The 15792-nt window shown below is 41.4% G+C and overlaps 1 protein-coding gene across 4 annotated transcripts in view; it reads right to left on the bottom strand.

Moving 5' to 3' along the window:
* Window positions 1–473: 473 nt before the first annotated feature.
* LOC142038892 (myosin-3-like) overlaps window positions 474–15792 on the bottom strand; it is a 49535-nt gene continuing 34216 nt past the window's right edge. For all 4 annotated transcript variants that reach the window (XM_075044818.1, XM_075044817.1, XM_075044819.1 and 1 more), the window contains 19 exons: window positions 15474–15716; window positions 14919–15095; window positions 14695–14840; window positions 14519–14609; window positions 13749–14138; window positions 13514–13640; window positions 9233–9351; window positions 8532–8728; window positions 8141–8324; window positions 7737–7902; window positions 6963–7087; window positions 6455–6763; window positions 6165–6368; window positions 5907–6032; window positions 4389–4559; window positions 4192–4296; window positions 4020–4115; window positions 3759–3896; window positions 474–1909 (listed from right to left, as the gene is read on the bottom strand). In XM_075044818.1, the coding sequence (XP_074900919.1) occupies window positions 1886–1909; window positions 3759–3896; window positions 4020–4115; window positions 4192–4296; window positions 4389–4559; window positions 5907–6032; window positions 6165–6368; window positions 6455–6763; window positions 6963–7087; window positions 7737–7902; window positions 8141–8324; window positions 8532–8728; window positions 9233–9351; window positions 13514–13640; window positions 13749–14138; window positions 14519–14609; window positions 14695–14840; window positions 14919–15095; window positions 15474–15716 (3138 nt within the window). In that variant the 3' untranslated portion in view covers window positions 474–1885. The remainder of the gene's footprint in view (window positions 1910–3758; window positions 3897–4019; window positions 4116–4191; window positions 4297–4388; window positions 4560–5906; window positions 6033–6164; window positions 6369–6454; window positions 6764–6962; window positions 7088–7736; window positions 7903–8140; window positions 8325–8531; window positions 8729–9232; window positions 9352–13513; window positions 13641–13748; window positions 14139–14518; window positions 14610–14694; window positions 14841–14918; window positions 15096–15473; window positions 15717–15792) is intronic.

The raw sequence follows: 15792 nt of genomic DNA on the forward strand, positions 1-15792 counted from the left end.
CTTTGCCAACCTGGGAAGCCATGTCACACCACCTTAGTTTCTGTAGTGGTTCCTAGGTGGTACTTCTGGCACTGAACTCTCCAGGTTTTTGCTCTCAAACTGAGATACCATCTATAGTTCATGCAGCCTGAACTAGGGATGTGAATCTCCAGGTTATCTGATGCAAGGAAGTGATGTACTTAATAGGCTGCAACAGGGGACTGTTCATTTGGACAAGGTTGTGTTCAGCAGTGGTCCCATCTATAGCACAGCTCTACCTCCCTTTCTGCACACTGAAGTACAAATCCCAGGTCAGGTGGGCCAGATGTGTCTGGCAGATAGGATCTCATTGCAAAGGGGTATGGTGCAGTGCTGCAAATGAGTAAAACTGTTGACCTGTGTGATGGCAGCCAAGCGATTAAGGCTCCTGATTATTTTGTGATAATGGAAGAAACAGGTCTGCCATCCAACAGGAGCAGCCCATACGTAGGTAATGTTGGACTGGCAAGGATTAGGCAGAGACATTGACCATGATGGTAGAGCCATCCTGACTCTTTGCCAAGGAGCATGAGTGCACTGGATGAGGAGGAATGGAAAAAATAATTGGGGCTGTAATAGGGAGCTGTGGTGAACCTTCAAAGGTGTCATGGGAGGGACAGGTATCTGCTAGTTTTATTAAAGTCTTTGTAGTTGAAAACTGAGAAAGAGTTGATGCCCATCACTTTATTAGACAGGAGTGACAGAACATCTTGGGTATCTCCTCTCCCATCCTTGTTACTGACAGCAGAAGCAGGCCAGACTATTTCCTGAGTGCTGGTGTGGCTGTGTCCTGGAGCCAGGTAAAGCGAGATCCATTTGGATATACCTTTCCTATGCACACAGACATGAAGCAGTCAGCTGGAACTTCCCAACAGTGTCAGCATCCTATTTGACCCAGCGTCCAGTGCTTTGCACAAATTAATTCTTCTTCTCAGAGCACTGGGATGTCTGCACAAAGGTGTTCCATTCACTCTCTAGCCCTCACTGTGTTTGCCACGTATGTCTCCTCAGCAGTCTTCACCAGTGCCAAAGTATCTGGGTTTTCTCAGTACCTGAGATCCTGCATTTTCAACTACACCACACATACACCACAAAGTAGCTGAAAAAGTATTACTTTTTGGGAAACCCCAAGCAGAATTATGGTGCCCAGTGCTACTGGGGAGATAGGCTTCAAGCAGCTACTCAGATTTTGCTGCTAACATTACAGACCATTTGATAATTATTTCCAATGTAACAAGTATGTAAGACACCTAAGTTCAAGTTTTCAACTGCTCGGAGATGCAACACTGGATAGCTCAAAAGTGGGCCAACTTTCTGAAGTGTGGTTTGACAAAAAGGAGATTAGAAATACTTGATTTGCCATGCACACAGGTGGCTGTAGGCTCACAGGCTGGACCAGTCTTGTTCTGCCATGCAAAGATACAGCAGTGAAACTAAGCATGACTGCTGTAATTTGTTCACATTGCAAGTTTGACATACCACATCTGCTCATACAGTAGTTTATTCTCAGCTTCATTTAACAAGGTCATGATATCTACCTTCAAGCAGCAGGTATGGAGGAAGCCTGTCAAACACCTAGATTTTAAGGCCAGGACAAAGTTGCTCAAACATGGTCATAGCAGCATTAAGACTTGAACCCACAGTTTTGACTATGCTTACCTTAGAAAGAAAATTACTCTCATCTGAATATCAACATTCAGAGCACCTGAAGTTGCAGATATCTACTTTATTGACACTGGTACAGCAGCAGAGTGACAGAAAATGTTTGTCTCTATGAATGGAAGATTACTTCCTACCAGTGCAGCTCTACTGCAAATCCACAGCTGGAAAGATACTTTCTGTAAGTTCTGGTTATCCCAGAGGAAGCTCATTTTTCACTTCCTATCACCACCTGGAAAGGAGAGGCTTTGTTTAGTCCACACATGTCAAGATGAATCTTTCGGTCCCTAAAATCATCTGTCTCAATGCACCATCCAGCTAGGATGTGCAAGTGGAGCCCAGGTCAATGTAGCCATGTCTGTAACCCTTAAGACCACACATCATCAAACGTCACGCTGTCGGACTGATGGGTTGAAATGGAGAAACGTATCTGTTGGCTTTTCTGAAGTGCTACTTTACTGTTGCAGTGCTTAAACAATCTCCACACCCATCCTTGGGGACAAGGAGTATCCTAGCATTTCCAAAAGTGAATGGAAAGCATGGAAGGGAGTTAAAGGATGATCTATTTAAAGATTTAGGCATTGCAATGCTTAATTTTTAGGCATCCCAGAGCAGAATCTAGAACTCATGCCAGGTGCTCAGCCTCCATATATACTGCACAGGATCAGGCACCTCAAAGCAGGATCTGCAACTATAGCATATTGCAGTGAAAGTTGCCCATCATCAGTATGTTCAACCTGCCTTTACCTGGGGATACCGAACAGGAGATATCTGAAATCTTGCCTCTGTCTGGGCTTTCAATTCAATTAGAGATTCAGCATTCCCTCTACAAGGTAATCTCATATCTAGACACTTTGCTTAGGAACCTGGACTCAGCATTCCAAGTGCTTCCCCTGGGGTCTTGGCAAGATACCCTGACAAGCACTAAGGAGTCAAAACCTTTTATTGGAGCATGGCATTAAGTGACTCACTGAAAGTTATACACCACCCTCTGGCAAAAACCAACATTATCTATCAAGTCTCAGGCCACAGCCTTCAGAAGAAAGCATGATCTCCATAGCGTCTCTTCTAGAATTGAAATGCTGTATGAGCAAGAGGATGCTGTGGGTAAGCAGAAGGCAGCCTGAAGCCAAGGTTCTCCATTTCCTGGATACATGCTCTAGGCACCGGTAATTTTTCCAAAACGTAGACTGAGGGTATTTTACCTCCAACCATGGAGCTAGACTAGTGCAGTCAAAAGATGTTACATCTGCTCAGATGACACTAGGAAAAATAGGCTCTAGATCTTGTACCAAACAGTCTTGGGTTGGAGATAGACAACCGCCCAGGAAGTTCAGCTAAGGACACAGTCCTGCTGCACATTTCTCAATCAGAACGTTAGTTCTGCCTAAGGCTCACAGGAAGGTTGTTTCAGGAATGTTCAGAGTTAGGTTGGCTCTCATTACTTTCACTTTATGAGGCAGTTTCTTAAATCTGAAACTAATGTGATGAAACTAGCCAAAATGCTCATGCTCAGCACCAGAGCCTGAAATGCCAGAGTCATAAAATCATAATATCACAGAACGGTTTGAGCTGGAAAGGGCCTTCAAAGATCATCTAGTCCAAAACCCCTTCCATGGACAGGGACATCTCTCACTAGATCAGGTTGCTCCAAGCCCCATCCAGCCTGACCTTGAATACTGCCAATGATGGGGTATCCACAACTTCTCTGGGCAAATTGTTCCAGTGTCTCACCACCTTCATCATAAAATAGTTCTTCCTTATGTCCAGCCTAAACCTACCCTCTTTCAGTTTAAAACTGTTGCCCCTTGTCCTGCCACTACAGGCCCTGGTAAAAAGTCTTTCTCTGTCTTTCTTATAAGCTCCTTTTATATATTGAAAGGTCAGAATAAGGTCTCCTTGGAGCCTTCTCTTCTCCAGGCTGAACCCCAACCCTCTCAGCCTTTCTTCAAAGTCCCTTCCTTCCAAAGCTGTCCTTTCTTAATGGTGGCTATAGCCACCAGCAAGGCACAAATCTACTGCCTGAGTTGCTTGAGCAAACAGTACAAATTGCACACCTGCCTCCTGCAATAAAGTCTTACCTTTGTAGAAGGGACTTCTCGGGTTTTAGCTCTGAGCTTGTTTACTTGACTCTCAGCAATATCTGCCCTTTCCTCAGCCTCTTCTAGCTTATGCTGTGCTTTTCTGAATTTGGAGAGATTAGTATTGGCTTGTTCATCCTGAAATGGCAAAACAAAAGGAACTAAAAACCATCTGGCAACATGTTGGGGCACAGAGCCAACTTCTAAACTGACAATCCTAGAAAATGGCAAATAAGTATTTGCTTCGGTTTAGTGACTCACAGCTTCCTCAGCTTGTCTTTTGTAGGATTTGATTTTCATCTGCAGTTTATCTACCAGATCTTGTAACCTCATCATGTTCTTCCTGTGTTCTTCATTCTGTGGAAAGGGAATGTGCAATTATACATCCTTGGGAGACAAAACATCAGGAGAATTGCTTTCTATTTATACCCACCTGGAAAGTAAGCTCTTTGACACGCCGTTCATGTTTGCGGATGACTTTCATAGCCTCTGAAGATTGTTTCCGTTCTTCTTCCAGCTCAGCTTGTAACTCTCGGATCTGGTTAATCAACCAACAATTGACTTGAGGCCTCGCACACGACTCAGAGAAGAAAGGTATCTTTGACACCCATGTTCAGTGCTGGTACCCACCCTGGCCTCCAGCTTCAAAAGTTGTTTCTTCCCTCCCTTCAGTGCCAACTGCTCAGCCTCATCCAGACGGTGCTGCAGGTTCTTCACTGTCTGGTCCAGGTTCTTCTTCATCCTCTCCAGGTGGGCACTGGTGTCCTGCTCCTTCTTCAGCTCTTCTGCCATCATGGCTGCCTTGGAAGGGAGATGACACAAGAAACTGGAAGAATGTGAAAGAACAGCGCAGGCTGCGTACCATCTGAGGATTTATTCCTGGTTCCTGCTGACCATTCCTGCCACCGCATTTCCTGCTTTGTTTTTTTTTCTGTGACATGACAGTGGCAGAAACATGGTAGGAAATAGTAGGAAAAAGGATGGGAAAACATCTGCCTTGCTGCACACATGGAGCTTAGAACGACAGAAAGGATAAATGCTCTATCCCACTGTATGGTCATTACTGTGACCTTCATTGACACCCAGGAGCCGTGGGGTACAGCAGGAGCAACAGCAAACTTGGGAGTAGGGCATGGCACAGCTGGAAGGCTTCTCTGCATAACACACGTGGAGTGTGATGGAGTCTGCATGCTGTGCCTTAGTGCATGCCCTGTTATTGCCACCATAGCCTGGATGGCTAGTGTTACAAGGCAGAAAATAGCTTAAAATAATCTATGCTATTTAAGACAAAACTAAGATATATTTTGCTCTCAAACATTTGATTCCTATACAGTCAAATTAAGCATTTTGGTGAATTATTGAGTGACATTACTTACAAATAATGTAAAATTCAACAAATTGCTTTGGCAGCAAAATACCTGAAAAGTCTAAATTGAAAAATGTGAGAATAAAATAACAACATTAGAAATTATATATATCTATATAAATATATATGTGTGTGTATAATTCATTGTAATGCTCTATTTCTGTTTTATTCAAACAGAATACAAATGATCTAATATTTTTTTTTTTCATTTTCATGAGCAACTGGAGAAGTTTTCCTTTATTTTAACTCCAAGTAATGTTTTTAAGTGTTAAGATTTTGTTTTGGTCCCATGCATCAAAAATTATAAGCAGGTTGGGTCCCACAACACACCAGCCCTATCACCTGGCTGAGCTTCACTGGCCTTGCACAGGAGGATATAGCACCAATTTTGAATCAAAATTCATAATTCTCATTTGAAAACTTCTTAAATAGGATTTTGAAAAGATACATATTTAAATACATTAGACACTTTACTGGTTTCAATACTGCAGGGTTTTTTTGTGGTTTACATTTTCACGCAGCACAGAAGAAAGTTATTTGTTTTAGACTGACTAAATGTGGGTTTAGTTCATTATTATGTCAACAGCCCCAGTAAATCATCTGTCAGCAAGACAAGTTCCATGTTGCTCTAATCCTCCCCTGACACATAGCCTCTTCAACCAGGCCTACAGACTGATTCTTTGTCCAACTTGTGACAAGAGTATTTACAGTAACTCCCAGCAGCAATGCCATTGGGAAGCCCTGAAAATTTGAAGAAAAAAAAACCACAGTAATATCCTCACATCTGTGATTGCCTTCTTTGCTCTTTCTTCAGCATTTTTTGCTTCATTAGTAATATCTTCCATCTCAGTTTGGATTTGTGCCATATCACTTTCAAGCTTCTTCTTTGTATTAAAAAGGCTGGTGTTCTATGAAGGAGAAAAAGAGAGGCTTTGAGTGTCTCTTTGGTCTCTTACACATAGAGACTAAGAATTACTATTCATTCTTACTCTGTGAATCTCTGGACCCAAAAATATGTCTGTCTTAGCAAAGCAAACTACCTGGGTATGGAGAAGCTGCATATGTTCAGTGGCATCCAGAAGCTCCTGCTCAGCCACTTTCCTCGACCTCTCTGTCTGCTCCAGGGCTGCCCGTAGCTCCTCAACTTCAGCCTGCAACAGGTTTGCTCTGCGCTCCAAAATGGCCACCTGCTCCTTCAGGTCCTCCTGTGTCCTGAGAGCATCATCCAAGTGCAGCTGTGTGTCCTAAATATGAAGAGCCAATTTTTGTCCTAATGAATTTCTCAGGTACTGTGCTTAAAAATAAATCAACCAGAAAGGTAAACCAAGACCTTGAGAACTCCTTGGATGCTGTGCAGGTGTTTCTGTGCCTCGGCAGCCTGGCGGTTTGCATGGCTCAGCTGGACCTCCATTTCATTCAGGTCTCCCTCCATCTTCTTCTTCAGACTTAAGGATTCACTTCTGCTCCTTATCTCAGCTTCTAAAACACCCTGCATTGTCTCCACAGTCCTTTGATGGTTCTTTTTTAACTGGCTGATCTCCTCATCTTTCTCAGCAATCTTTCTGTTGATTTCTGATTTAATCTGAGTCAGTTCTCGGTTGACACCAAGGATTTTGACCTCTTCGTGCTCAAGAGCTGCCTTTAAAAGAAAAAGGGAAAAAACAAACCCAAAAGTAACATTTCAGAGAACATAATCATTGTGATGTTACTCAGTGACTTCACACAACTTCCTGAAGTGTGTGGCAATCAAACTTGCACACAGCCACTGCCCAGGAGAGAGAATAGAAAGCTGTTCAGGCTGCTCTCTACTTCTTCAAGTAATATTTAAACTAACTCACCTCTGCCTCTTCCAGAGCTAACCGCAACTCAGATTTTTCTACTTCAGCTTGCTTTTTGGCTTTCTCAAGGTCTCTGATCATTTTGCCATTTTCAGTAATTTGTTCAGTCAGATCAGCTATTTCCTCTGTGAGATAAGAATGACATTAGCCTGTGGTAGCCAGAGAAGTTGAACTCTATACTTTGTGACTGTGTTCAACACCTCCTTTGTATACCTGCCTATATACATATGTATGCACATATGTACATGTGTACACAGTTGTGTATGTATATGTATGTACAGATAAAAACAGATACAGCCAACTCATGCAGGATGACATAAACACAAGGGCATTGGTGTGGTTTCATAGCCCTCCTTACAGACAGCCTGGAAGATACCTGCATGTGTTTATGTCTCTGAATAGGCCACCAGGATAACACTACAGGTCTTGTCATTGTATGTTCACAGTGCATCTGTAAAATTCACTTTCATAAACCGTACAGCCTCTTGAGGGCACCACCTTTATCTGGGAGTGGCACCTAAATGCCCTTGATCTTATGTCTCTGCAGCAGATAATAGAGAGCCAGGACATTTGCTTTATTAGCTTAGTCACTTAGTCACACTTGCTTGACAGCTTTTGGTGAGACATTTATATTCTCCATTAAAATGGAAAGAACAGTAATGACAGAGTCCTGTAACTTAGTATACTTCCTGCAGACACAAGCATGCTTGTAGAGCATGCCTTGTTGTGGTAGGACTGTGAACAGCTAATAGAAAACCAGAGCCAAACACTTACGCTTGAGAGTCTTGTTTTCCCGTTTGACTGTTTCAAGCTGATCTAAGGTTTCCTCACAGGCATTTTTCACTTTGAAAAGCTCTGTGTTCAGCAAGCGCGATTCTTTAGAGAGACCTTCCCGCTCCAGCTGGCTCTCCTCATACTTTCCCTTCCATTCTGCCACAACCTGAAAGACATCATGTTTCATTTCTTGCTAGTACTGAAAATGTTAAATATTTTTGTGGCTATTTTCTGCACTAGATAAATACCTCAGTCTCTGAAAACATGACAAATTCCTATTGGCACGCTCTAAAGGATCTCATAACCATTAGACTCAACTTGATTTCAGTATTGACTTAAGTAGGGAGTATTAGTTTGGCCTTCTAGGAAGGCTAGACTTAAAAGATACTGTGCTCACTTATCACCTTATCGAAATTCTGCTGTTTCTTGTCAAGGGCAGCTGCCAATGTGTTTGCTCTCTCTACATCCACTGTCAGATCCTCCACCTCCCCCTGCAACTTCAACTTCATCTTCTCCAAGGAGGCACACTTTGAATTCACACTCTCCGCCTGCTGCCCTGCTTCCTGGAGACACTGAGAGAGTTTTTTCCTTAAGGAATATAAATAAAATAAGCATATAATCAAAAAATCAGTGTATTATGTACATAATTTAATAAGTACAATATCAGATGTCATTTTTTTAATTAAGTGTATATGCAAACCCCAATAAAATCATTTAGGTCAGGCTACTAAAAGTAGGTCTATGTTCTGCACAATGTAGATAACATCTGGACAGTTCATCTCATGTATCACGTACTTGGCCTCCTCCAGCTCCTCCGTGCGCTGAATAGCATCCATCTCATATTTGGTTCTCCACTGGGCCACTTCACTGTTGGCCTTGGACAGGGCACGCTGCAGCTCCCCCTTGGCTTCCTGCTCCTCCTCATATTGTTCCCGGAGCAAGTCACAGTCACGGCGTGCTGACTGCAAGGCATGTGCCAGGGCATTCTTGGCCTAAAAATTACCCATAATATCATGTATTTATGTTAGCTGTGATCAGCAGGTGACCCCATGACCTTGCACACTAAAAATATGGTCACTGCAGAATGGGCAGAAGACAAAAAGCCAGAGGTTTATAGGTGTTCAGGCAGCTATCTTCAGCTGCAACCTACTTTTCTCAGCTCTACCACTAGAAAAGACCAAGACTGATGCTTTCACCTTGGCACATGCTGTAGCTTTTCTTTCCTGGGACTACAGAAGCAAAAGAACTCACATAGACCATGGCATTAAAGTTAAAAAACATGTGAAAAAATTCACCAAAATTGAAACCACTTTTAATGTGTCAAAGACCTCCTTAGCAAAGCACTTAAACACAGTGCTCACTGTACACATCCTGCCCAGTAGTAATTTTATTGTGTTAGACTGTAGGCAACAATACTTACAAACTTCCAAAAGTGTTCTTTAAATGAACTGAGGCCCTAATACATTTTGAAGCACATGCTCAGTAGTTAACACTACCTTGATCTCTTCCTCTAGCTGCCTTTTCAGTTCTTCTATTTGCTGTGTAATTGCCTGCTTGCTTCTGGACAGTTGCAATATTACGGTTTCTTTCTCTTCGAGCTGACGGCTTAGTTCACCTGTGACAAGAACAGAAAAGTTTCCAGTACTGTCCAGATTAAGCATCCTGAAAACATTCATATATAAATAACAATCAGTAACAGACAAGTCGAATCACACAACGTTGTTTATCTTATCAGTTGTTACCTCTATGGATATAGTTTTACCATTCTTATTTTACCATCCTCATCGCATATATTTTTTTACCATGACATCTTTACTCTTAGAGTAATGCAGGGTTTAGTAATGAAATTATGAGACAGATATAAGTCTCCTGCAACACTTACCTATTCTATCTCCTTCAACGTTATTCGTATTCTGCTTTAATCATGAGTTTTACTGTTCATTCAGACTTCCACATACACATGCTTAAACCACAATTCTCTCAGCTTTAACTACTTAAGCACATAGTACTTAGTTTCTCTACCGTTTCAAACCCTCCTTTCTCTTTCCTTTCTTATTACCCCTTCTAAATTTTTTCTATACTGACTTCCTTTTTTAAAAGAACATTAGGGAAACTGACAATCCTGTCTCTAGGTCTAGATGTTTCCCTTTAAGTTGTATCACTCTTTCTAGCTTATTCTGTGTTTTCTTCCCATTCCTTTTCACAGTATCTTCTACTAAATACTTCAATACTCTCCACTGCTTTGCATAGGTTTAGTCAATTTGTTCTGCTTTCCTACCCTTGTTATCAATGTTTACTTGACCTCTCCTTTCTTTATTCACCTGCTTTGGAAACCTCTTCTTCTCTGCTCTGCATCTGCTGTGTTACTGTAAGTCTCTGGTCATGCTTGGCCCACATAGGGAACTTTCCTCTTTTTCCCTTTCCTTTCATTTCTCCTAAATCCACTTCATAATACTTAGTAATATTCTGTACTATCTCCACAACTGATTCCAGGTAGGTTTCCCTACTTTTTTCCACACAGGCATTTGCAATATATAGTGCAGTGTGTTTGGGCACCCAGTGCTACAAGGAACCTGATTCATCGCTGCTGCTGCCAGAGGACCAGAGCTACCTGTGCTCCATCAGGACTGGGTGACTGGCACATTGTATTTTGTCCTGCCCATATTTAAGCAACTCCCCATCATCTCCCAACTTCTGGATTAATATTAGTGCTGCCAATGCCATTTTTGCCTTACCTATCTGTTGGACAATTTGACTTAAGGCAGTCATCAGGGAGGCCATAGAATGATCTCTTGGTGCATTACGTTTAACCTGGCTAAGAGATGGTGTAGCACAAAGGCTACTCAGTTTACTTATTTCATTCCTACTTTATTAAATGTATGCAGCAGATTCTAAAAGTGCCACAGTCGAACCCACAACTGTACTTTCTTTCAGTGGCCAAAGATCTGCAGCTGTCTTACATCCTCTGGTGTCATTTCTTTTAATGTAACAAGACTAGTTTGATCTGCAGTACCTCTCCGTCATGGGATGGTGGTAATAGTCATTGTATATGCTGCTATTACCACCTCCTCTTCTTTTTTCCATTCATATGTATTATCCCAATAAGTGTTTTCTCCTGACTCCCTGTCCTGGTTTCAGCTGGTATAGAGTTAATTTTCTTAGTAGCTGGTACAGTGTGTTTTGGATTTAGTGTGGGAGTAACGATGATAACACACTGATGTTTTAGCTGTTGCTAAGTAGCACTTATCCTAAGTTAAGGATTTTTCAGTTTCCCATGGCCTGCCAGCAAGCAGGTGCACAAGAAGCTGGGAGGGACCATGGCCAGGACAGCTGACCCAAACTAGCCAAAGGGATATTCCATACCATAGAACTGCTCAGTATATAAAGTGGGGGGAGTTGGCCAGAAGGGGCAGATTGCTGCTCAGGCATCAGTCAGCAGGTGGTGAGCAATTGCATTGTGCATCACTTGTCTTTTCTTGGGTTTTTTTTGTTATATTCCTTTTCATTACTATTATTATTATTGTTGTTGTTGTTGTTGTTGTTAGTATTATATTTTATTTTATTTTAGTTATTAAATTGTTCTTATCTCAACCCATGGGTTTTACTTTTTTTTTTCCCAATTCTCCCCATCCTACTGGGATGGGGAAGGAAGTGAGCAAGGGGCTGTGTGGTGCTTACTTGCTGGCTGGGGTTAAACCAAAACACTCCCATTCTAATTCTTCATCACTTCCTGCAGATCAGCAGCTCTTTTTCATTTTTGCATCCCAATCTGCTTTTTTGCAAGCATCTAATTTTAGTTTCACATTTTTTATGATCAGGTCCCTTTGGAGCTCTCCCTTGCTCTGGGGTGAACTATTGCACAATATATTTTAATTATTCAAAATGCTTCTGTTGTTTTTCTTTTTCTAAATTCACCTGATTCTCTAATTCCAATTGTATCCCTCATTACATTTTTGAGCCACTAGATGATACTCTTTTTCTAGAAACAAATTTGCTTTAGAAAATTTGCTTACTTGTTTCTTTTAAAACACAATTTTCATGCTGAAGCAGTATGATTTTATGCTGTCACACTGGCTCAACTGACACAAAATGCTTTAGCAGCTTCCTGTAATTGGTCCTGTGATACAAGAGGTATATCCTAAATTTTCACTTCATAAGCTTTACAATAACTGGAAAACATTTATTCTACATCACCCTGTGTCCTGTGGGCTGAAGTAACACCTCTCTCCCTTCTTGGAGAGGTGCCTATAGCCCATGCTGTCATCTCTAGCATTCTTGATTCTTCTTGTAGCCCTCCAATATTGTCTTTTTCAGACTTTTCCTGAGCCATTTTAGATTTTTTCTCAAGCTTTCAATTTCATTCTAAGATTCCCCTTGAGCACTATGCACAATGACATTACAATAAACTGGTCAGATTTATAGAAAGATTTTGCAAGTATGATCACTTCAAAAAGATCATTCAGAAGAAGAAAGAATTTGGTTATGGTCTGTGTGTTCCCACATGACATTCTCCATCAAAAGGTATTGTAAATTCATTTTTCTTTGATAAGGGATAGAGATGGGGGAGTCACAGATCACAACCAGTATTTGTTTAAACACCTTCTATTAATTAAGTTGCTACAGTTATTAGCCTTGAGCTGTTATTAATGCCAGGCAACTCTGAACACAGCACATTCACATATGTCTTCACAGCTCACTCATACACACATTCACCCATATCTCCCTAGCAGGAGCAACACCTGGAAGGCCAACCCCAGTTCTCTGCTCAGAAGCAGAGGATAAAACTGACAGGCCAGTGCTTGGTCAGAAAGACCCTCAGGGGCACCTGTTTTCATCAGGTGGTATGTATAATCAATCCTGTAGTCTTTGCATATGGCAGCCACCACCCTCTTGGATGTGGTTGGTCCCAGTTATACAACCGATTGTTGATGTTGGTGTTTGCCAAAAGCCTTGGGCTGATTTGGCAGGTCTTGGTGTTCTGAGTTTGGCAGTTCTTGTGGGTTCATCAGGACCACTAGCCTCCAGAGATTACCAGATTTTGGGAGACTTTCACATGCTATGCCCTCTGTGGTCTGCTGTTTCATTGTAACTATATCTCCATCCATGCACAGATGTGCCTATAGAGCTTGTTCCCATAAATTCATATAAATTCACATAAAAAGGGTTTTCATGGCAGGTGTAGCCCTATAGCTCAGCTGCTAGAACAGTATATGCCAGCACTCCCTGATCTACTATTGTGTAAAATCCCTAAAATTCAGAAGGTTAGTTTAAGCCAATTTAGTGGCATTTTAATTTGAGATGTCTTGTAGTCAACCAAACCAAGGAGCATTCACACTCATCACTCACACCGTTCCAAGAAGTCTGCGTGGGAGCAGTAACAAGCTTCATGAAGGTAGCACACACACAGATACTGTGCACACAGTGAACATGTGCAGTCTTGGAGGAGAAAGCACAGTTCTAACAGGTTGCTCAAATCATTTGGGACTGCCCCAAATTCCCAGTCCCCCTGCATGGAATAAGTGAGCCATGTCACATTATTCTGGAAATTATTTACCCAAGCAAATAATGTTTGCAATTGGCATATGAACTTTAAAGTGTCGCTCATGAATTCATTTCATTTGATTTATTCTAATGTTGTCTGTGCCCATACCAATGAGTCTGGAAGTAGAATACACACCTTGGGAACAATTAGGTCTCACTCATGGTACACGTTAGAGGTTCTCTCAGCTACCGAAGTGAAAAAATATCCCCTCAGCAGATCTTTGTACCTTACTTACCGGACTCTGTCTGGAGCTGGGCTTTTTGTATCACCATCTCATTCATATTTCTCTGGTTTTCCTCAAATTTGGCTTTCATATCTCTCATCTGGTCTTCCAGGGTATGGTACATTTTTTCCAGATTAGCCTGAAAGACAGTAAGAAAGTGGAATCTGTGTACGTGTGTTCGTATTGCATTGAATTCTCACCAGACAGGAATATTGCCAATTCAAGTATTTCACTTATAAAGAAACACCTTGGACTTAGTAATGGTCTCTGTACTACTGGCCAAGTCATCAATCTCCATCTTCAGCTCACTCTTCTCCTTCTCCAGCTTCTGCTTCACTCGCTGCAGGTTGTCAATCTGCTCCCCAAGCTCAGCTGTGCTGTCCGCGTGCTTCTTCCGCAGGGCGGCAGCTGTGGCTTCGTGCTGCAGCGTGGCCTCTTCGAGGTCACGGCGCATCTTCTGAAATTCTGCCTCACGCTTCTTGTTAATTTCATTTTGAGCAGTGGTGGCTCCTCCAGCCTCTTCAAGTCTTTCACTGATTTCCTCAAGTTCATTAGCCAGCTCATCACAATGCTTCTCTGCTTTTGCCCGCATCGCTTTCTCACTCATAGTCTCCTCTTCCAGCTCTGCAACACGGGCCTATATAATGAGGAAATAGCACATCAGGAATTAATAAGGGAACAGATAATTCAATGCTTAGGTTAACATGTAACTGTCATAGTAGAATACCAAGCCTATTGTTTCGGAGACTATAAATAAAACAAAGTCCCTTTGAATTTTACTGTTTTGCCATTGTAGACGAAGGCCTACCAACAGAAAAAGACCTATGGATCAACTCATACTAACTTTAGCTCACAGCTTTTTGTTGCGTGGAGAAAATTATTGCGATGTAACAAGGTAATTACTGTGACTGGGTCAGAGATTTTATCAGTTACCAACTGTGGTCAAGCATTATTCAACGCTACTACAGTTTAAACAAGCAAACAGTAATGATGAAGTAATTACATAAAGTCTCTTGCCTGTAATTCTCTGATCTTCTTCTGCAATCGAATACCTGAACTCTGCTGTTCCTCAATTTTATTTTGCATCTGGTTAAATTCAAAGTCTTTCCTGTGAAGGAAATGTTCTTTTAATAAAAAGAAAATATGTCCAGTTAAAAACAAATAATAAATGTCACTAATTTTTTTTCTCATACTTCCTTAATTTTTCATCTAAATGTTGTTTATCATTCTCCAGATCCAATATGGTTTCCTGGGCGAGTTTCAAGTCTCCCTCAAGCTTTCTCTTTGCTCGTTCAAGATCCATACAAACTTTTCTTTCCTGTTCTAAAGATCCTTCAACCTGTAACAAGCATATATAAAGATGACCGATGGAACAACTGAAGAATCTGCCCCTTCTCCTTGTGTCCAAGATGCTCACATGGTTCACTTGTTGTTCCAGCTTGATCCTAGCTTTGGTGAGGGTATTAACTTTTTCCTCCTCAATTTGCAGGTCATCCAGTGCCTGCTGGTGAGCTTCTTGCAGGGCCGCCTTCTCCTTGAGTAACTTCACAATAGTCTCATCCAAACCTGTCATTTCTTCAGTTAGATTTTTAACCTATTATAAGGCAAAATACTTGAAGGTCACTAATAATTTTGGCTTTTATATAGGCTAGTGATCACACAAAGGCAATAAACTCCTTGCTAGACTACCAAAGAGACTTAATTAGTTGCATTATATGGTTAAACTATATAATCTCTCTGCTTATATATCAACCCTTCTGAAGTCACAAAGCAATTCTGAACTTTCATTTTAATGCATTTTTGTATGCTTATGGGTTGATTTTCCTGCACAATGGAGGTGATCAAATTTAACACCAGGCCCGTAGATTTCCTTATACAACACTGTTACTGTTCAAGTTGACTGCACCTTTACATCCTATATATAGACAGAGCAACCATTATTAAACATGAAATTAGCAGAAATAAAAAGTACCTTGTTTTCTGTGGCATGCTTTTCCTTTTCAGCCTTAGCCAGTGTTAACTCAAGGTCATCAATATCTTTCTTCATCTCAGAGCATTCATCCTCCAGTTTCCTCTTTCTGGCTGCCAGATCAGCATTTATCTCCTCTTCATCCTCCAGCTTTTCCATTACCTCCTTTATTCTTGCTTCCAGCTGGAATTTTGTTTTGATCAGCTGGTCACATCTTTCTTCAGCATCAGCCAAACTTTCATTTTCCTTTTTATAGAAAACAGAAGTGTGTTTCATTGTCACACGTTGTCTGACACTTGCAGAAATCACCTGCTCATTATGC

The sequence above is a fragment of the Buteo buteo genome, chromosome 13 (genome assembly GCF_964188355.1).
Source record: "Buteo buteo chromosome 13, bButBut1.hap1.1, whole genome shotgun sequence".
NCBI lineage: Eukaryota > Metazoa > Chordata > Aves > Accipitriformes > Accipitridae > Buteo > Buteo buteo.